Source organism: Etheostoma cragini, chromosome 5 (assembly GCF_013103735.1).
Source record: "Etheostoma cragini isolate CJK2018 chromosome 5, CSU_Ecrag_1.0, whole genome shotgun sequence".
Taxonomy (NCBI): domain Eukaryota; kingdom Metazoa; phylum Chordata; class Actinopteri; order Perciformes; family Percidae; genus Etheostoma; species Etheostoma cragini.
The window spans coordinates 9,725,356-9,748,172 of record NC_048411.1 but is presented as its reverse complement, the minus strand read 5'-3'; the positions used below and the strand labels follow the sequence as shown (position 1 = coordinate 9,748,172).

Sequence of the window (22,817 nt, the reverse complement as noted above, 5' to 3'; positions counted from 1 at the left end):
AAACGCCGGAGAAGATTTGGGGAGATAGGGAAGGTGATACACACCTAAAAGGTGCCAAGCCTTTTATAGAGTGTTGATTTTCTACAAGTGTTGGTTAAGCTCTCTGCTGGGACTCTGGGAACGCGAAGCCTCAGGCTTTGAGAAAACAAAGAGTAAAAGAGAGGAAGAAAAGGAAGGAAATACAGAAAAAGAGCTGTGGACAGAGACAGGCACTTAGATCTAAAGGAATAGACGATTTAGAGAGCAATATGCAGTCAGAAGGACTACCGATGCTTCAGGGCCTAAAGCCTTTTATTTCCTATATGGAGGTAAACTTCCGAAGTTTAGGGTCACATCCCTGGAGCTGGATATTTGAACATTTTCAGCCACGACCTTAGCTGATGATGTAATTCTCCAGGCATGGACATACAAGAAACAGGTCTGCAGTCTGTTTCAATCCATGTTCTAGGGACCACTGCCTTTAAGCCATACTACAGCATAAATGCCTGGGGCAGGGATAAGGACAGCCAGAGGTAAAGGCTGAGGGGAAAGACACAGCTAAGAGTTAAGAATGTTATGTGTACATATAAATAAACAGTGTTGAGATGAGAGGCAATTGCACAAATTGGTATTTCTTTTCTACTTTCAATAAAGCCTCTCTGAAAATGAGGTTTAGTTGTGAATATGGACCTTTTAAAGGTACTTATTTTCAATGGATTAGGGTCAATATATCCTAATGTACCACCGGTACTCAAAGTTGTGATCAAATTTAAAGTTTTAGTGGCTGACTAATCTTGGCACTTTATGTCAAATGTATCTGTCGCTGCAAAACTTTCAAAAAAGGGAGATAGACCGCAACAACAAACAAAATAGACGTTGCATTTCATAGCTGAAATGTATTACTCCATGTCACAATTTTAACATTACTGAAACAATACCTTTCACAAGTAGAATAAAAATACAGTGCTTTAAACCCCTTCACCATCTATTGAAATTACATTTGTACTGTGCTACTCACTTTGGCCTTGACCCAAGTCATGTAAAACATCAGTCCTGCATTAAATTGATGGAAAAGTCATTTAAGGTGCACTTACCTTACCCTACTCGGGCGTGCCTTGACACTAAAGCGCTTTTCTAGTCTCAACGACTACTCAAAGTGCTTTTACACGATACAGGAACCATTCACACAGTTGTACACTGTGGCCAGGGCTGCCACCTGCGCTCAGACTCACACACATTTACACACTGATGGCGCCGCATTGGGATTCAGTGTCTTGCCCAAGGACACTTTGACATGTGATCGTACCAACAACCTTCCTATTGAAGACTACCGCTCTACCACTGCACCACAGATGCTTATAACTCATTTGTGTCAGCAACTTGGTTTGGTAGTCAAGCTTTTACAATGGATGGATAGATGGATGGATGGATGGATGGATGGCTGGATGGATGGACGGATGGATGGATGGATGGCTGGATGGCTGGATGGATGGATGGATGGATGGACGGACACTGCCTCTTTCTATAGTCCCTACCGTTCATGCTTGGTTATTCCCTAATAGTTTCCTAATAAAAGTTACAAGCTCAGTCCTTAAATGCAGGGAGAGGAAGTCAAGCAAATTTGCAAGTCAAGCAGAGGGAGTTTGGGAGGGTGAACAGGAGAGCAGGGAGTCTCTGACAGACCGCCAGGGAACTACATTGGCTGAATCTCATTTGCAGATGTTTGATGCTTCCACCTTACTCCACACTCCTCCCTTCTATCCTTTCTACAAGGATGTAATGGATGTAGACTCCAGAAACTGCTTTACTTAGATTTCCTATAATTTGTTTCCCATTGATAACTACTAATGGCCTAAAATCATGTATATTGTCTTACTGACCATTGAAAATATTGACAGAAGACACTTATTTGAATCTTCACATCTATAGCTAATTTTCTATAATCACATAACTGACTATTTGAAAAAAAAATAAACCATTAAGAAGTTGTAAAGGACAGAATAGGTCCTTTACATGTGGAAATTACTTTCCTGATCTACCACCCTACTTTATGGTTAGTTCCTGGCAACCCCGCCTGTCCTCCTAAGGGAAGGTTTTTGGCCATTTCTAATAGTATGTGGTGGGATTTCGGTTAAATATTATGTTCATAGTTAAACTAGAGACCATCTTGCGATGAGATTACACAAGCAGTGACACCAAATCAGGCCAGGGCCTTACAGTCCTACCACTTCTTACTTCCTACCACCCCCCGTACCAAATACCCCCAACCCTTGCTTGGAGCCTACCTGTCTTTGGAGTTGTCCTTTTGTTTAGATCTCTGCTAGAACACTGTAAAGTTTTGTGACTGTATCTTCTACCAGGGGTGTAAAATAAGGGGGCCAAGGTCTATTTCCTACCCTCTGGGGTAGTTCCTGCTACAAAAGGTGTCTCCAGGACCGCGTTTTGCTTCATTCTTTTTCACAAAAGAGATTTTTTGAAGTTTTTTACAAAATACAGGTTATATACAGTTGGCATAGGTAGGCTACATTAGAAAAAAAATCAATAACGGAAAAACAAAAACAGCAAACAGTTAACAATTTACAATCATGGCTGCTAAGTGCAAGTTGTGGCCTAAAGTGCATGTGGTAAAGTGCAGACAGTATAAAGTGTAAAATATCACAAGTTAAGAATGTCCCAGGGAAGGAGCTGTTTTTTTTTCCAGAGATCTTCTTCTTCTCATGACAACACACATTAGCCTTGTTCACACAGCTTGTTCTAGGCGGGACTGTTGCACCTTTAAGCCCCATCACTCTCTGCGTGAAAGGTACTAAAACGGAATGGGGAGTCAGAGTTGTTTTTAAGCTGGAAGTGTAAGCAGTCACAGAGCGGTATCAAAGCCAAACTAAATTCTGCTTCAGTACTTAGAGTTGGTGGGATGCGACAGGACATTACACATGACACAGAGCCCGACTAACAGCTTGGACTTTACAATCTCTTAACATGAGATTCAGCCCAAGAGAACAAAAAGCAAATGAGGGAAATCAAATGAAAAACGAATGAAATATGAAATAACAAGGGAAGAGAGAGAGGGATGAGGAAAAAGCAAGCAGGGGAGAAAGGCGCGGGGGTTTCTGAACACAGAGTAACACTGAGCTGGTCGGTACATGCAGGTGAAATCCCTGTGTGCTGTTGGCTGCTACGCTACATTAACTATGGCTTTCACTTTGAGCCAGGGACTTGGAGGATAGATGGGATGGAGAGGAAGAAGGGAAGCCTGGGAAATGGGGGATAGACAGGGAACCCTACCATACAAATCTCAACCTTGTTTTATATGGACTTACGGAAACCTCAATGGTATTTAGCAAAGTACCTTTTCGGTTCCACTTTCACACTATAACACTTAGAAAGCAATGATCCACAGTGGCATTTCAGAAGACAGGATAAGGGATGGAGTCTTGGCTGGAGCTATATTTTACAATCTGTCATGTAATTTAAATTCTCAGGTTGTTTATCATGAAAGCAGAGGTTCAGAGTTAGAATTTTACAACATTGTAATACACAGTATGGAGAAAGTATTTGAAGAAAACATGTGTGTATTGTGCATTGGCTCCATTAGGTTTTAAAATAAAAAATAAAAAAAGTGTGTGAAGTGACAACAAATCCTGAAGTGACTCCGTGTCATATATGTGGTAGACACTATAAAAGTTTGAGAAAATGTTGCCAAAAACACTTAGGCAGCAGGTAATAACCTGGCAGCAGTAATACAGTGACCTCTACTAGCTGAGGATGAGAAGGAGTATGTCTTAAGAGGAGGATCTCTCTGCATGGCAGACTTGGGAGGAGTGGTAGAGGAAGATGACGGAGCATGGGGAAAAAGCTGTTGAGTTGATTGGTGCTCATGGTGTTAATGGACCGGTACTGGCAAGGTCGGTGGCAATTTTGCCCATTTTTATCCTCTGTGGTGTCCTGAAGCTCCTTGATGGAAAGCAGCTGAAAGCTCCTGATCCTTTCAGCAGTGGGGAGTACATGCTCAAGCCTTGTCCTTTTAACAGCAGGAGGCAGGAACTCAACCGAGCTCTGATGGAGGAAATGAGGATGCTTTTTTATGTGTAAAATTGAACCAGCGTATATCCACATTTGGAAGTCAACTACTTTAGTAGTGGTCATAAAACATTCCAACACTACATTTTTCACACATTCTAGCTGAACAGGCTACATAGCTGAGGACCAACTGACTTTTGTTATTAATTGTAATTAGATGGATGGATGGATAGATGGATAGATGGATAGATAGAGAGATAGATAGAGAGATAGAGAGATAGATAGATACTTTATTCTTCCAAAATTTTAGGCATCCAGTAGCAAGACAACACAACAAACACAAATACACACACATCACACATATCTAAAAATGTAAATTAAATTAAAAACTACAATTAGAAATCAAAAAGTAGAATTAAAAATAATTCACAGAAATGCAATGACCATGATGATATTGTAGACTGTGTGTAATGAGTGAAAAAGTGATCAAGGGAAAAAGTGAACAGTGCACGGTTTCACAATAAAAAATATTGACTGTGACCATAAAATATAAACATAATAAGCTAAAAACTGACCAACTGAATAAGAATAAGAACATTTTGTAACAGGGAATAAGATGTAGATTAATTATGCTATTGTTTTGTACTTTTTAATATGACTATACTGCAGGAATGGTGGATGTTTAGTTGCTCCCAAATACTTGTTAGTAGCTTGTAAACACATTAGTTTTTCTCACATTTTTCAAATATAATGGCTTGCACAAGAGTTTTAGTGAGTTTGGAGAAGCTGAATGGAGTGAGACAGTTGAGTTTGTTTTTTAAGCTCCCCACAGAGCGGAGCAAGACGAATGTACTAGACAGACAACCTGGATTATAAATCAGTGTGGAAAAAGGATTGATGAGTGCAAATAAAAACAGAACAACCCTCAAGTCAGTCAGCAGTTGAGCAGACAGACAGAGAAAATGGCTGACAGGTGGCCTAACAAGAACAAGGCCCATAAGACCTGTAATACAGACAATGAAATAGACAAAGTTTGCAGACACAGGTCGATTGTTGGCTGGACTAAATGTTTAGTAATGGAAAACTAAAACAGGAACACAAATAAAATGCATAACAAAAGAAAACTCAGTACTCTGCTTTTTGCATTCTCTACATTATTTAATTTATTCTTCTGTTGATGAAAACCATTTGATTCGGTTGATGTACAAAAGCTTTCTTTTCCTTCTTTCACCATAAATCAGACAGTGTAACTGTGTTTATGTAGCTCGGTACCATTCATTATGAATGACAGTGGCTTTTTCCATGATAAGTATAGAGTTTTAAGAACTGAGTGTAAATCTGCTTAGACTGGTAAAAGCCTAGGGCGTGTACTGTGTTTTTATGTTTGTACAGTATGGCTTTATGTAACCATACATCTTGCTGACTGTGTTTGATGTGGTTTTTATTGATGAGGATGAGGAAGTGTATGGGATTTTGCGTTTTTTTGGGGATGAAAGACAGAGGTATTGTTAATAAAACACTGACATTTGATTGTCAGTGTGGATAATTTAAAATGAGTTGAATTGCTACTGTATGTACTGAGATTACTGTGAGGATGTCACACATATCCATGTGTATTACCTGTAACTTTGTATTATACTGTCTGTATGTACTGTATCTACTAATGAAAAGGTAAGCCACTCAGTATTTTTTTTTTCTTACAGCTGATTCATGTTACAGTATGTAGTTTAGGAGTAAGAGCACTGGTTGAATAGTGTTTAATACAATAAACACACATTGTTATTTCTGATAATTAATAATAGTAATTAGCCTTTAATGACTCTAATAAGTCAATGCTCCGGCACATATTAGAACTGTGTTGTTTGGTCATTAAAGATGTCAACTCAATTTCTCTCTGTTTGCTCATCTATAGTACCTTACTAATCATAACATACAAACACAAGAGATGCAAAAGCAAGGTCAAACTTATTAGACAATCCACAAGAGTTGACAGGGATTCACTGAGTACTATATTTTTAAATAAGTATTGTATCAAGCTGAAATGTAGCACTAACTTATATTTTATGCTAACACAGCAAGACATGTACATCTGAATGCATGCACATTGAAATGTACAACTCCCATGTACACAGATTAGGTTCCCAGCTGTTGTCCTCTGGATTTGTGCATCTGTATGTGTGATTTGCATGTATGTGCTGCTGTGTACATATTTGGGAAAGGGAAGTGTGAAAGAAAATGATGTTAAAAAAGAAATAAGAGAGTGTAACTTTCCTCTAACTTTTCCGTGAAGTTCTCCCTCGCTATGCCATGTTGTTAATGGAAGAAAGCGCTTGATGTGAAGATGTCTGACACAAACTTTTCAAACTGTCTCCCACTGTCCTTGCTTAACCTCTCACAACCGTCTTGATATTGTAAGAGTGCACAGGATTTTGTCTTCTTTCCAAATTCATTTATTTCTGAATTAATGCCGTTGCATGCTGTCTCTTATCTTAATACGTTGTTAAACCTCCAAAATTTGGCATTGATGCAATCACACCATCGACTCAACCCTCTGGCCCTTAACAAGTCTAATCAATCCAGTTAATTGCTCAGTCATGACACTGGCAATGACGGCACCAGTTTTCACCAGTTTTCCATATCAAATGCATCATTAGTAGTTGCTTTACATAACTCGACACACTCAATTGCGCATACGCACACACACATCCTCCAGCATCATTAGCAGTGGTTTTCAATCAAAGTGCCTTAATTAGGATTACCTTGACCTGCATTGTAGCTCATTAAGAATAGAGGAGTCCAGGTTGTACAAGTACTGACATCACAATCTTGGTTTTGTTCTCATAAAAAGCCGTAATTGAGATAATTACAGTGGTAAACTCCATCGTCATGAATTATTTGTTCTCTTAGTATCTGGTAGGTATATACATGTGTAGTGTGTTCAGTAAAAATGGAACCAGTGGAGGCCCTTCACATATCAATTCACGTACAGGACATTCAACAAAACAAAGCCCTGACCATATCTCACTAAAATCTAATTGATCAAAGCCAGCTCAAGTTTTTTCATAACTAGAGTATTACAGCAGCCATAGAAGAATGAAAACAATCTGAATTGAAAAAAAAAGTTTCTTTAAATGCATCACTTGTTTGACCATTTTGATATTTAAATTTAAGAACATTAATTGTCCATTGGTTTTACCTTCTTGTGCTTCTTAGATTTGGGATACAGATGTTGCAGATGATTCAGTGAACTGGTCAAGGTTTTTAGTCATTAATGAACAAAACCATTGATGTCAAAGAAAGTTAGCAATATTTTTCTTAACATTTTGTCAAGACTTTCTGTAAGGGTTTTGAAATCGATCGTTATTTTAATTCAGCAGTAGCAAAGCAGAGACAGAAATCCTGTATTTCCCCTGAGGGAAGTATGTATTAAGAGCTCATGATTTGAGATATGTACTGAACCTATTTGGGGTAGAGAGATGAACAATCAGCTATTAAAGAGAATATGGTGTAAGGTGATTAGTTTTGGTCATAAGGCGTGTGCTTAGTCTGTATGTGGGAGCAGGTGTATTTACATCTTTCTGCATGTCCACTTTTTGTTTTGCATTATTCTTAAAGAGGATTGTGTGCATCCAAATTTATAGTATCACCTTCATCTCCATCTTTTTCTCCAGATATCCGTGGTATTGAGGATTTCCTGGACCGGACCTCTCAGCAGGGAATGGACGTGTCCCTTCAGAAGGTGGAGTCTAATATCAACATGATGATCACAAGTCTGTTCAGAACAATGCGTGTGGAAGAGCTGCACCGCTACAGGGACACACTGCGCAGGGCCGTGCTGTTCATGAGCCCAGCTACAGCCAAGGCTTTTATCACTGAGGTAAGGTTTTGGCTCCCATCTTTTCCGGTTAAAAGCAGTAGTAACAGTCGTTTAAGCTTTTCTCAACAGGTATATTTAACTTAAAAATACTTTTACAGCCCTAGCGATTGAGAGGTTAGCACATGTTGTTGATCTAAATAAAGTGATACGGAAATAAGAGTTGTGTGGGTTAGTGCGACTCGTAGTGGACTGGAATTGATTTTGTGGTTAAACTTTATTTAACTGAATGCATTAGCACTGCAACTTATCTGCCATACATACTGTATACAGTGCTGCTCATGAGCATAGGAGCCCCTGCTTAAGTTGACTAAAAAGAGGAATAATTTGGAAATTTCATATTAATGCCTTAAATAAATAAAGAGGAATAATCCAACCTATAGGGAGACCAATTTTCTTTCTTATTGAATAACTTATCGTAAATAAATAAATGTTATTCCTTAAAATACAGGGGGCATAGGTATACACCCCACCATATTCCCATAGAGGCAGGCAGATTTTTATTATTAAAGGCCAGTTATTTCATGGATCAGGGTACTATGCATCCTGATAAAGTTCCCTTGGCCTTTGGAATTAAAATAGTCCCCCATCATCACATACCCTACACCATCCGTAGAGATTGGCTTGGTATTATTACTGATTTGCATTGAGACATGATTTTATGGAAAGTACCCCTTGCGAACCTCTACAGTATGTATGGTGAAGGATATGTGATGATGGGGGGCTACTTTAATTCCAAAGGCCTAGGGAAATTTATCAAGATGCATAGTATCCTGATCCATGAAATAACTGGCCTTTAATAATAAAAATCTGCCTGCCTCTATGGGAATTTAACGTAAGGGTGTGTATATACACATAAATATATATATATACATATACTTCCATAACCCTGTTTGTTATCAAGCTCAAGGATCTTTATTTAACTTAAGTAAGCTCTCTGTGTCTCTAACAATCAGCTAAAATTTGTAGCTAGTCCTCTCAAGTCCAATAATTATTATTCATGATGCCATGAACATGGCATGGCAATTACATTGTTTTACATGAAAGATGGGAAGATATTCTTCACTTCCTCTCTTCTCCTCTGGTCCCTCTCTCTCTTTCTAGTCAAGTCAGTATTAATGGTTTATAGAACAGTATTGAATATATGTATTTCCTCACATGTGTGCAACTACTCCCTTTCAACACACACACACACACACACACATACACAGTTCCCCACACCCTCATGTCCTGCACTTTATGTCTTCAGAAGAAGACAATTAGGGGTGTCCCTCTTGCTCTTATACATAAACGATATGGAGGTCATGGTTGAAAGCAATAGGCTCTGGCATTAGTTATGAATTTATAATTTGAATTGATAGGATGGGGCTTAATCCCATGTGTCATGTTCTCATCTCAGTTTAATTAAAAGTGACCTCAGAAAGAGCAATCACAATCTAATTTGGTTGGAGGCGTGACAGGGAGGGGGTGGAATACGGGGTGTTATTGTGTGTCTGTGAGCGCGTTAGTGTCACTAAGTTTGTATAAGCGTGTTCCTGTAGCTGTGTGTTTGTAGTCTATGGGCCATATTTTAATGATCCAAGCTCATGGCTTGAAGCACATGGCGCTGGTCCATTTAGGGCATGTCAAAATCCATTTTTGCTAGTTTCACAGCACAAAAAAAGGCCATGTGCAAGGCGCATGGTTCAAAAGGGTTGTACTCAGTCTCTTCATTAATTTATAAGTGGGTTTTGGCTGTAACATGCAATAAACCAATCAGAGCGTCATCTCCCATTCCCTTTAAAAGCCAGGTGTGTTTCTACTTTAGCACATTGCATGATGATTATGATGGCAGATTTGTCTTTTTTTAATTTGTAATCTTTTGCATGTGTGTGTGTGCTGCTGCTCTTCCCTGTGTGTGCAACAAGCATAGTGTGCACGCTCTGTGGACAAACCTAGGCGCATTTTACCATTGTGGTGTTAACGTAACAATGAAATGCTGCGTCACTGACTTCACTAGACCAGGTTTTATCGGTCAATGGCGTGATCCCTTTCTGCTGCCGCAAGGCAGCAATATGCCAAGATTGCACCTGAACACACCCCCTTGTAAGACCCATGGGTGCATGTGCCTTTGCTAATTAAACAACGTGGGCGCTGGACAGGAAATTAACAACAGCGCATTTTCAACAGCGCATATTCCCATTCTCACTTTTTTGACGTTTTTTTATTATGTTTTAGTCAATTTTTTAACAGTTTTTTATTGCTTTTTCCATTTTTTTTTTTTTTGTCTCTTTTTCCAATTCTTTTGGTCATTTTTTCAGCGTTTGAAAAATATAAAGTTCATAACACATATGTAATTCTTGAGCGACAGATGCCAATAAATCCACAAAAATCTCTATCCCGACAGGGCAGACACAGCCCTCAGCTGTTGCACTGCTACACGCTTCCGTTCCCAACACGGGACATTCTACAACACTTAACATGAAAACGCATAACCTGGTTTAATGTACCTACACAGCGACCACTGATCAACAGATTTCTCATGACCATATCTTGTCATAAACACCTGTCAAAATAACTAAACTAAAACCTTCTCACATTGTTTTCTTCTTTATTGGTGCCTATGGTGAGGAAATGCTTAACATGGTTTACAATTATCAACGATTACCAAATTTCTCTCTCATATTGCACCTCAAATAACCCTGAAACCTGTCGAACCAGAAGTTGATTGATCGTTGTTTGGGTACATTAAATCACGTATAGGTTTTTCACATTGTGACTTGTGAAGCCTTTCTGCTGCCCTGCTGAAAGTGTGAAGCAGAAACGTTTGTCAGAAAACATCCAAAATAATAGGACTTTTTAAAGTTTTCAGTCGTTTTGAGGATCATTGTGAGAGAGGAATCCGGTGATCAATGTTTAGGTACATTGATCTACGTTAAGCTTTTTCCTTACAATATGACCTAATGAAGCAGAAACGCTTAATTTCAGATGACTTCCATAATAATTGGACTTAATTTGGGTTCGATTTTTTGACAGTTTTCAGTGGTTATGAGGATTAATATGAGAGAGAAATTTGATAATCATTGATCATGGTTTAGGTACATTAAAGCAAATGTGTATTCATTTACATTAGTAAGGTACAGGACAGCATCTTTCAAAACATGATCTGCGCAAAAGAGAAAAAAACAATATGTGTCATGGTACCTAGCACTTATGGAAATTCACTTCCAAATGCGTCTCTGTCCCCAGCACATTTCAAATGTTATGATAAAACTATGATAAAATAAAGCTTAAAGGTTTTAAATCTATATTTCACTGCAGGTATCATTTTTTCTCATTATTTTGAATATCACTTTTATTACATTTATATTATTAAGTGTGCACTTACCACATGTATTAGATTAGAATAGATTAGATATCGGACATCAGACATATCGTGTCAGACGTATCAGACATACATAGCTCAAGTTCACAATTCAAACAGCAGATTTGAAATTGACAATGAACGTTTTCTTTTACTAAGTTTCACTGACAGGGTGGATCTAGGTTAGGTCACCTGTTTCCCTTTACATATGATTTACTTCACTTCATTCATTCATTCAATGAGCTTTGATCTACAATAGGTGTTGAAAATTGCTTCAGCTATCACAGTATACAATGTGGAAGTGTCAGCCTCCATTTTAGTGTGTGACTGGAACCCAAATTAGTTTTTGAGGGTTTCTCTCTCTCTCCCCTGACAAAGCCGTCTTTTAATCTAATTTAGTAAGCCATCAAGTGGGGAGAGGTTTCTGAGATGAAGTGTCAGGAGATGGTAAAGATTGGTGGATAAGATTGATGATCGCATCTCTCGCTTCCTGGCAAGATAGTGAGGAGGGGTATGGGAGAAAGAGACAGATACAAGGACTCAAAGACAGACACGGGCAGGCTGAGAGACATGTGGAGACAGAGAGAGATGACTGAGACCTTGTCTTTTCTCTATCCGAGTTATTTGTGAGGTAATTTGTCACAGCGAGTACCTCCCATCCAGATGCATTAGGCGCTGATGTTAGATGTATTTGGAAGCTTTTCCAAATTTTCGAAACTTGGCAGATGGAAGAAAAAAAAGACAGATGAGAGATATGTCAGGCCTCAAGATTGATTCAAGGATGGAAAAAAATGAAGAGGGTTATTTTTTTCTCACAATTATGTCTTTCAACAACAACCAACAACCAGTAAACAAACAAATGCTGTACTGTATTTGTTGAACTGCAGGTCACTGGTTATTCTTTATCTGGTCATTTTGAATAGGTCTATCTTAAAAACAGCCTGCACTTGTTGATAGTGCATTAAATGTAGGGGTTAAAATTATGTTGATAATATTAGTTTAATGTATATACAATATATAATGTACTTTGTTGAGCATAAAAATCCTCTTTTTAATCGTCAAATGGCATGACGGACTGTAAAGTGTGTGTGCTTGATGAACTCAGAAGTTCTTCTGCTGAACTAGCAGGTTGATAACAGAGTTTTGTATGTCAGTTGATAGTTGCACCTTTAAAGACAGAGTATGGAAAACCGTAAATGTGAGAGTGTCTTTGAGCCAAACCGTGATGAAAGATAAGAGTTATCATGAGCTTCTTGGCTCATGTCTTCATTGTTGTGACTTTATTATGAGTCTCTGTCCTTGATGTCCTCTGATTTATGACTTTTATGTCCCTGTTGTGATGTGAGCCCAGCAGGAAATTTAATTCAACATCTGTTCGATTCTCAGTAGAATGTCTTCCACCATGCACAGCCATGCATTACACCACACAAGCACACGGATATACTTTCAGAACCAAAATGCCTATTCAATTTTCTGCATTATTTAACATTTTCTTGCTCTGCTGCCTTTTTCAGTCTGGTACATGTGGGTGAATGCAATAGCCACTGGCTCCTTGCTGGCACATACATCTCCCTATTCCACCCACTTTGTGTAGTTGGAAGAGCAAAATGGCTTTCCTGCCCAGAGACTTTTGTCTTATTACACAGATTTCTTGTCAAAAGATGTGAATGGCTAAGTTTCTTGGACTTGCTCAGCTCATAAAGGACCAACAAGAAAATAAAAATCATTACTATTGTAGCCGTGAAGTTTTCTTATGATTATAATATGCTTGTGATGCTTAATTACTAAAACACCAAGCAGAAAAACAGAGAGTGCAGTTTATAATCCATCAGTATAAAGTCGTACATATTCATTTTCTAACCATGAATTATATTTAAGCTGTAACCAGCTTATTAGTAATGGTTTTGACTTCTGCATTGCCAGTATCTATTACAGCTGGCTCTGAGGAGAGCTTAAACTGAAGAGAATATGACTTGATGAATGCACCGCCTTTTCACATCCTTTAATTAGCAAGAAAACCTTTTGTTGGTATTTATAGGATGTTGTGTCTTTAAAACAACAATTGTTCTGTCCATCTGCATTTCAGTCAGTGCTCTTTACTTGCCATTATTCATTCATTTTCTTGGTAGAAGTACCATGAAATAAGGAGTGAACAAATATTATATAAGCAAAAGTATTAGTATTTAGAAATTAGACCATATTGCCAAGAGTCAAAATATGCTCAAGCCAAATTCGGATTCTCTCTCACTTTCTCTCTCTCTCTCTCGCTCTCTCTCACACACACATGCACACTTTTTTATATTATACAGTATATGCAAAGAAAGATGAAAGAGTTACAATTTTAGAAAGTGCCATTCTGGACTATTTTCTCTTTAACTGATATTTCTAACTTGAAGGACAATCAAACGCGTTGGAGATTAATCCAGATGTGACAGCTGGTGCAAATGAAACATGAAGGAAAAAAACTCTGTGTAAGACATGTTGAATAATGTATTCACTGAATATGGCTTGTATCCACTGCAAGTTTTTGCCTACAGAAGCAAAGCCTGCTCTCATCATCTCATGTCTGAAAGAACCAGAAAATACTTAAGTATAGAGCTGATATTGAGTTTGAGAATGACACATATTATATAATGTTTGAGCATATTATAATTAAGTCAGCAGAACATGGGGAGACTCAGTGACAGCTTTATATGACCCAGAGAAAATACACTCAGACATCCTACATATTCCACAAAATCTGAAGACATATACAGAACATCACATCAATACATATCAGATTGCTGGCTGTTTTCTTGCCTTGGCTCAGGCTCTTTATGATTTTTAATACTAAACTTGTACAGCAATAGAAGAAGTTAAAAGCAGTACAGAAGTTGTTTAACTCTGTGGATTTTGTTGTTTCAGACAGGGCGGATGGCTCTGCTAGGAGCTGGTTTTTAAAAAGTTACTGAGTTGTTGTCATAGCTTCAGGATTGTGCTTTTTTACTCTCTCTATCTCTGTAAATGTGCACTTCTTCTCTTTATTTTTTAATTTTTTGTTAATTATTATTATTTTAAACAAAACCCTAGGATATACTGATTATAATGCAATCAACGTCAAGTTGAAGTCATGGAAAAGCTATAGACGTCTTTGGAGAGTTCCTTTCTGCCTAGACCTTAGGGTACTTTCTCTAAAAGAGTAACCACCAGAGCTCCTTAGAGCTACAAATGCCAGCATATAAACTTTTAACACTAGTTGGCAGAATTAAATGTGTTGGATTTGAAGGAGGCCTGACATTTAAATATTTAATCATGAGTATATGAAACAGCTGTTCCAAAGACAATAAAGATTTGATTTTTATTAGTAATGAAGACAGCACAGATAAGTATTGCCTGGTCATACTGTTTATCGGCATTGTACAGAGAACACACAGGCACCTTCACCATGCTGGATTATTACTATGTTTTTTGGGGGCGGTGGAATGTTGGAACCCAGTATGACGATGATTTAGACTCTGGGGTCAACGGTCAATATTTTGGGGCATCCAGTGCAGCTAGCAGATTTATGGGCCAAAACATCTTCCGTGCTGCCTTAATATAATAAGCTTCAACCCCCCTGGCAAATAATCTCATACATTTTTAACCCCACCTTTATCCCCAAATAATGATATTGAATATGCAGTAATACATAACATGTAGGTTTAACACTGTATGAGTATTCTTGTGTTTGTTGTTGTACAGTATGTGGATCGTTAGTTTGTCGTGGAAACAAACCGATGGAGGGTCGGTGGAATGTAATTCTTGTGCTTAATATATTTGGCACCCCTAAAATCGCATTGACCCCAGCCTGGCCCCTCCTTTTGAAATGGTCTTGAACTACCCCTCCTACAGACAGTGGCGGCGCCAGAGATTTCCTTCTGCTGGTGCCATGGGGTTGCTCGACGTTTCAGTGAGGGTGCTCTGAAATTTAGAGTTTCCCTTGACACACGTAGGCTATACACAAGCCTGTAGCTACGCTTCCTTCCCCCAGCGGTTTACTAAGAGAACGAACGAGAGGGAGAGAGAGATTGATGTTTTTAATGCACTAGAGTTGCCGATACAACAGCACCATGAAACTCTGATTAACCCACCGAACATATTTCAAATACCAGCCAACAAGGTTTAGACAAACAGGACTGCAGCCTTCATACAGTACCTTATATTTGCAGAAGAGTAATGCAGCAGGCCAAATACACCACACACACCCAACTACACACATAAACACAAAAAAAACATACACATCCTCACACAGTATTCATACACGCAAGGTAACCATAATGTAATTTTTTTTTATATCTGTAGTGACTTACTATAGCTAAATAAGCCACTGAACCGGTTTCAAACACTTTTTTGGGGCTATAAATGAACCAATGTCCTGTGTGGATGGATCTGCTGATCCATTTATTCAGTTCTGTAAAACACATTTTCACTGTAATGTTCTGCTACGAGACAGAGATTCTTGCAAGGACCCCTATTGATGAATCCTCACCCACTGTGGCCTCGCTGTGTGATCCCCTGGTCTAATGTCATTCACAGCAGTGGAACGTTAGACATCCTCAGCAGAAATCACGGTCAGGTTAGCTTCCTCCGGCGGCTCCGTCCTGGTTGGTGACAGGTTCACCATGTGTCTGTCTCATTTACAGGTTTTTTGAAAAAGTCCCCACACGTTGACGTTTAGGAAGTAAAAAACAAGCCATTACTAATGTTAAACTCACTTTGCTAATCTTAATGGCTACCAAATATTGCACTCTTCTTCTTCTGTGTAAATGCGTTACTGTGGAAGTAAAGTGAAAGGTTTAATGTGTGCTGCACCCATTGGCTGAATAGTATCAGCTGTGTTTGCTCCACGTTTTTGTTCTGAAAATAATCAGTTTGTTTTATCAATGTATTTATTGGTTTTTCAAATATAAATTAACACGTTAATGAAAATGTGTTTGTTTTTAAGATACACAGCAATTTCTTGGTGGTGCTAGGGGGTGCAATGAGAATTCTAGGGGTAGCTAGAGCAACCCCAAGCCCCTCCCTATCGCTACAGATTCTGCATTCACATGCAGATATGTTTATAGAGATTATCTATGGTGAGAATTACATCCCATGTGCTCAACAGTACAAGACAGGTTCACTAATTCAACAGTCGTGTTAAATAATACAAATTTTTCAATTTAAATAAATCATCACCGCACATCTTGTCTATGCACACATTTTTCTCTTTCAAGTCATTCTCGTGCCATTATGTGACTATTACCCACGGCATAGAATGAAACATGAGCACACTGTTAAAGTACTGCATGTTCTTGCAAGACTTGGCTAGAATTTTCGAATTAACTTTGCATCACCGCCCACAGGTATTGTGAAGAAGCACCAGTCAAAACTACGCTGTCCTATGTGTCAAATCAGTCTTGTGCCGAGCACATTTCTTGGCAATGGGAAACTTCCGTGTAGATCTGATCAACTTTTAAAATAAATTTTGATTCATTCCCTACAATCATCCCTGAGGGGTCGGGATTAGCAGGCTTCTACTGCTAATGGAGCCTTAAATCAGATGGTGTGATTCTGCCATGCTCCACTGCCATTGATGAATATGTATTTTCTCATCAACACCCTGTGCATGAGTTTTCCACAATTTATAATGAATTACCTCTGATTAATTTTGATCACAAGGGCCATGGAATAAATGCTTGTGAGAGACAATGTAGGCTGTCAATTACTGTCAAAAAAGGATAACGTTTTCTTCCGGACACAATATATCATAGTATGTTGTATTTTCTTATAATAAAAATAAAAAAGAGACATTGCACGCAGTCTGGGACATATGAGACAAATTGATTTAACAGTATTATCTAATTTTATTTTACCATTTTGTACGAATGTTTTCTTATATACTTGTCTTGTATCCTTCTGGTAGTTAATAACTTTAAAGTGTAATTGCTTATCATGGTCTTTTTAAACTGAAGGGAAATTGGAGATATTCCAACGTGGAAATAAATAACCCTGATTCAGTGTGGTAAATTCAATATTCCATATCCTATCACCCTTTGTGTCTTTCTCTGTGCTTCCGCTTTTGCATACTGACAGAGAGTAAACTTTTGCTGAAGCTTTCCCACAGTAACACGCTATGGAGGGCACTGGGTGGGCCAGGCATTGTCAGAGTAAATTAAAGGGTAGAAAATGACAGTGATTAAAATGATGACTTGTGGGTAATCTAATTGAATTCCTTGACTTAACGACTTTGTATATGTTGGCGTTCCACACAAAGATTGTGCGTCATTCCTGTGACGTCTTTGCTTTGTTATTGAGCATGAGGAACACATGTTGAACTACTGTATGCTATTATGGGACATGTAGGAGAGGGTTCTAAAATGGAGGGGAGGAGTCCATGATGGAATGACAGACAGTAAGAATGTGGACTGACAATTATTGAGGTTAATTTTAAGAAGAGAAGAGATGAAAGAATACAGTGATGTGAAAAAAGATGGCTGACACTGGAAAGTTGGCAGATAGAGAAAGAAGACGAGGGTTCAACTGAGGTAGGTAAAAAGACAAGGGTCAGGTGGGATGCAAAGAGGGGTAGGGATTAGCAAAGATTAGAGTGATTTGAAATGCTTTTCTGTTGATAAATGTGGTGACTTGACTTTACAAAAGTTCAAAAACTAATGGACTTCCTATCAGCTACAATCAGATTGCTAAGGGCTTTTGCGTTTATTTCTAATTAATACTCACAGGCATGGCTGAGACCTTTATGATTTTGAAATGTGTACTTCTTCCTAGGCAGAGGTCAGTGGAAAATGATTTAGAAGGGCAAGGTAGTAAGGAAGGAGGGATAAAGAGACATAAATGGATGAAAGAGTGTGAAGGTTGAACATGTGAAGAGCAAATGCAAAGTAAAGGTTAAAAGACATGGTGATGGGAAGAAGCAGAAGGATACTCTGCCGTAAGTAACAAAGAAGAATCAATGAAGGAACGTGAACACTCTCACAGAAGCAAATCTGTCTTCCAAAGTAATGTGAAGCATGTTGATAGTTGACGGATTCTATTTTCCAAAAAGTGGCATTTTAATTGTCCTCAAACACACAAATGCTGTACACTCGCGATTAAAGCGCTAACATTTGTAGTTCCCTAAAAGCACACACACCAATTTGTGTGTATATATATATATATATATATATATATAACTCAACAAATCAAACGTTTTATTTGCGTTAGTCACACAGTGCATCTGAGGGAATAAAATTGTGGATGTGTAGAATACCCCCACTTACCCATACCCACAGTTTACATTGGATATTAGACTCCAAACCAGAGGGTAACAGCCATAAGTCTTTTTGTATTCACTACTTTGTGTTTAAAGAGACATCCCAGATGCTTCCACAGTGCCACCTGCTTCTCATTTACCCAGTTACACATTCATTCATTACCATGCAAGGCACTGGCCTAACCATCAGGAGCAATTGGGGTTTTAGTGTCTCGCCAAAGACAACATGTCTTGACATGTTGACTGATGGAGCCGGGGATCCAACTGCTAATTCTGCATTTAGTGTCTTTCCCAGCTAAGCCACAAGTGCCCCCTCATCTGTTTGGTCAGGCCATTATCAGCCATAATAATAATAATAATAATAATAAAGTATACTTTATTAATCCCACAAGGGGAAATTACAATGTTTTCACTCTGTTGTTATTACACACAGCCTGAATTACACACACATGCCCAGTAACTATACATGCACTAATGGAGATGTGTCAGAGTGTGGGGGGGGCTGCCCATGGAAAGGCGCCCCGAGCAGTTGGGGGTTCGGTACCTTGCTCAAGGTGAACTGGCACCTCTCCAGTTACCAGTCCACCACCATACTTTGGTCCTTAGGGGGATTGAACCTGTGACCGTCCAGTTCGCACCCCAACTCCCAATGGACTGGAATATGGAACATGATTGTGACGAAACCAAAAAGTATATTAACAAAGGCATTCATGCAAAAAAAGACACCTAGAGATAGAAAGAGGTAGAGATGCCGTAGCATGTTCTGCCTTCCATTTTCCAATCTGGGTGAAGGGGACTTCAAGGGCTCGGCTTTAGCTCTCTCCTTGAACTTTATCACTAGACAGCGATGCCACTATGTTCTTATCACAACGACCAACAGGACGCGTGTGCGTGCGTGTTGGTTTGTGTGTCTGTGTGTGTGTGTGTGTGTATGTGTCTGCGATGACATTAAGGTTATAGCTGTGCAAATGGAGCTGGGAGCACAATTATTATAGAGCATTACTGCTAAAGGACTGAAAGGTTGGCTGTTTGTTTGTATGTGTGTGTTTTAAGGAGCACCAAAGGTGAGCGCTATTGACTGCCGCTAGTCCGGCCACTAATGGGGATGCCAGTAAGTACTTTAGAGATTATACAGTGTGTGTGTGTGTGTGTGTGTGTGTGTGTCTGCGTGCATCTGTGTTTTTTTGTGAGCTTGTCATTACCCTTTTTTTCAGTTTGCCAATGTGCTTATCTGCTGTCTCTTTCTCTCTCCACTCCGTTTCCCTGCTGCATACTCAAACGCTCACAAATGCTCCAACACACACACACACGCACCCTTTCCCTCACCTACACCCTCTACATGCACTCTATGCTCTACAAGCATCCTTTGGAGCCCTACTCTTTCATCACCATGTTTCCATTTCTATCAGCTTATCTTGACTTTATTAATTTATCTCCCTTCAGCCTCTTGTACACACACACACACACACACACACACAAACTCTTGCGTAACTGTTTATATTCAACATTGTGCAGGTTTCAATCCAGGCCACAGTTCAGTATTTCTAAAGATGGCACACACCTACAAACACAACAAAACTATGCATTCTTCATGAGCTAGGTAACAGAGATGAGACTGTGTTGTAGGGAGAAACAAGAGAATAAGTGGGATGTACATAATAAAGGAATTCCATCCACCCTTCCTTTAGTTCCTTTACTTCCTATACGTCCCCTGCTTCGATGATGGAACCTGTAGGGCTGTGATGGGATTTATGCTATTTAAGATGTAGTAGATGTGCAATGGATTTGTGGAAAAGAGGAAGATAGCATAAAGGATGAAAAAGAAGGGGGAATCATAGACATAGAGAGATAAAGCATAATTTAATTAGAAATTTAAAGGGGCAGTTTATGTGAGATAAAGTAAAGAGAGAGTGTGCAGTAAAGGACAAATTGGGAGATGATCATAGCTGGGAGACTTGGCGATAAGGCGCAGCAACAGATAACAGCGTGGCTTGTTTCAGTAGAAGCCACAGAGTAGCTGTAAGTACAGCACCTTGCTAACAGCTGATAATGAAGCAGAACGCTTTCTTTTCCTAAAGCCTCTTACTGCGTATGGCTGAATGGTCACAAACACTATAGTATCTGACATCTTTATTCTTGTGGAATGCATTTTTATATATAGTTACAGATATCTGAACAGTGAAAAACCCAAGGAAATAAGTTGAGCTCTTGATGTCGTCTGTGTAATTCATAGGTTTTTTCTTGTAATAACTATAATTTCTTATATTGTATATATCTTAGTATAGATCTATTTATTCTATCAATTGAATTTGTTATGTATAATCAAACCATTCGTCATGACTCATGCACCATATCCTGTAAATTCATAGATTCTGACAGAATGTGGCTTTATGTAACGACTGTAATTTACCTAAAGTGTATTCAGTGACAAGCACTTTGCAAGAGATTTACAAGATTGCTTTTCTTGAACAAAGTGTTGAAAAGAGCCTTTACACTGTATTATGTTGTATGTTGAGTAGAAACCTCTTGTGGTTGCTACTCAAGGGAGAAAGTAGCATAGCTAGCTGCACAACAAAGTTATACCACCAGAGTGTTTTTAGGAAGGAGGTTGGAGTTGGGACAAAGTGTGTGACTTCTACTCCAGCCACCGTCCTTTGCTTTGCTGTCTTAGGTTGCTTTGTGCAGTCTAGTCTGTTTTTACCAAACCTTTGTTTCAGTGATACTCCGGTCCATTTGTGGTGGGGTGAAACTTTTTTTCAAAAACTTTATTTGAACGCTGGTTGGCTTCCAAGTGCGCTAGAGTTCGATTCACTTTAGATGAGATTGCAATCCAACCCAAATGTAGGAAGTGAACCAAAAAACATGCAATTTCAAACTTGCACAAAATGTATTAACTTATATATGATTCAAGAGATGATGATATTTTAATTCCATAACCATTATGACCATACATCGCTCATCGTCAGGTGTGACAACGCATCATCTCTCTGTCATCAGGGCCCGCAAAACCAGAAAACCCAAAACGTTGTAACTTTGGTGTTGCTTCCTTATTTCTGTGATCAGATGTGTCAGCAAGTCTCACTTGGATCTTCTGTCCAATTGACCAGCAACCGTTTTAACCGTGTTTTGTAGCGCTTGACAAAGTGCAGTCTGAACGCAAACAAAACCATATGAAAAATACAACAAAGTTGCAGCCTAACCTAACATCCTGTATAATCCCTTTGAGTCTCATTGACTGCAGCAGGAACTGAAGGCTGTGTCTTGATGAGAATTGACAGCTCTCTGCTATGCTGTGTCAGGAAAATGCATGCGCAATCAGAGTCTAATTTCCAGACGCTGTGACCCTTGGAGACCCTCTGCTGTGTGGGGGATGCTTGTATAGGTTTGTGTATTCATTGTGTGCACAGGTGAGGGATCACAGGCCCGGGTGTAGTTGTTTGAGCGATGTGTTAACTGCATTGGGGTTTTTGCTGTGGGTAAAACTTACCCATTCATTTTGCTCGTTATTGATTAGTCCGTTTGTCATGTTGAATATCTGAGACAGATTGGACTGCATTTTAACCTAACTTGCAGTGCTGCTGCATTTCACAACAGTCGTCAGCATACCAATTGGTCCATGAGGAGGGATGCAATTGCACAGCAAAGGTTGGTGGCATTTGTTACTGTTTGGCCCAGAAGCAAGGGCATACATCTTAGACAGATGGCATGTTTACTGCTGCCTTATGGTTAAACGTTCATCTCACCTCTTTCTTATTCTGTTCTTGCTACTGTTCCTTGTTCATTTTTTGTCTTTTCTCCTCTTCCAGTCATTTACTTTTATGTTCTCCTCAGACTGTTTGTGTGGTGATTGCACTATAGAAATCTCTCTTTTTTGTAGGATTCAGCTGTCTGTTTTTCTCTCAGCTGCACAAAGATACAAATAATACCCTTGAACACATGTTTGCCCACTTGCAGACTGTCATGTTATCTCCTTCTCTCTCATCTCTGTAATAGGGTCAGGCTCGGGGTTAAATAGTCTTCTTCTCACAGGGCCCACCCACCAGACACTGACCATGCACTGTAGATTAACATGTCAGTGTCCTAACTGTTCTGTTTTGGTGTACATCCAATTATTTTGATCCAATTTGTGTCCACTTTGATATTTAAAGTTACTCCATTACGATGCAACACAGAATTCATTCATTGAAAGTACAAAAAGTGTGTTGAGATGAAAAGGTTAATTTGCTGTGAAATGGCTACTTAATTTTAAGTAAAGCAGAAGTGATGCCGTAAAGGCTATTAACTCTGATCAAAGCAGAAAAAAGGCACAATTATCTCAGAAATATCAAAAC

At 38.9% G+C, this 22,817-nt stretch overlaps 1 protein-coding gene across 3 annotated transcripts in view; it reads left to right on the top strand.

The window, feature by feature from the left end:
• The window catches only part of grid2 (glutamate receptor, ionotropic, delta 2), a 468,031-nt gene that overhangs the window by 260,174 nt on the left and 185,040 nt on the right, over nucleotides 1-22,817 (top strand). For all 3 annotated transcript variants that reach the window (XR_004656592.1, XM_034871281.1, XM_034871282.1), the window contains exon 4: nucleotides 7,671-7,876. Coding sequence is in view for 2 of the 3 variants with exons in the window: in XM_034871281.1 (XP_034727172.1) it covers nucleotides 7,671-7,876 (206 nt within the window). In the remaining variant the exon portion in view is untranslated. The remainder of the gene's footprint in view (nucleotides 1-7,670; nucleotides 7,877-22,817) is intronic.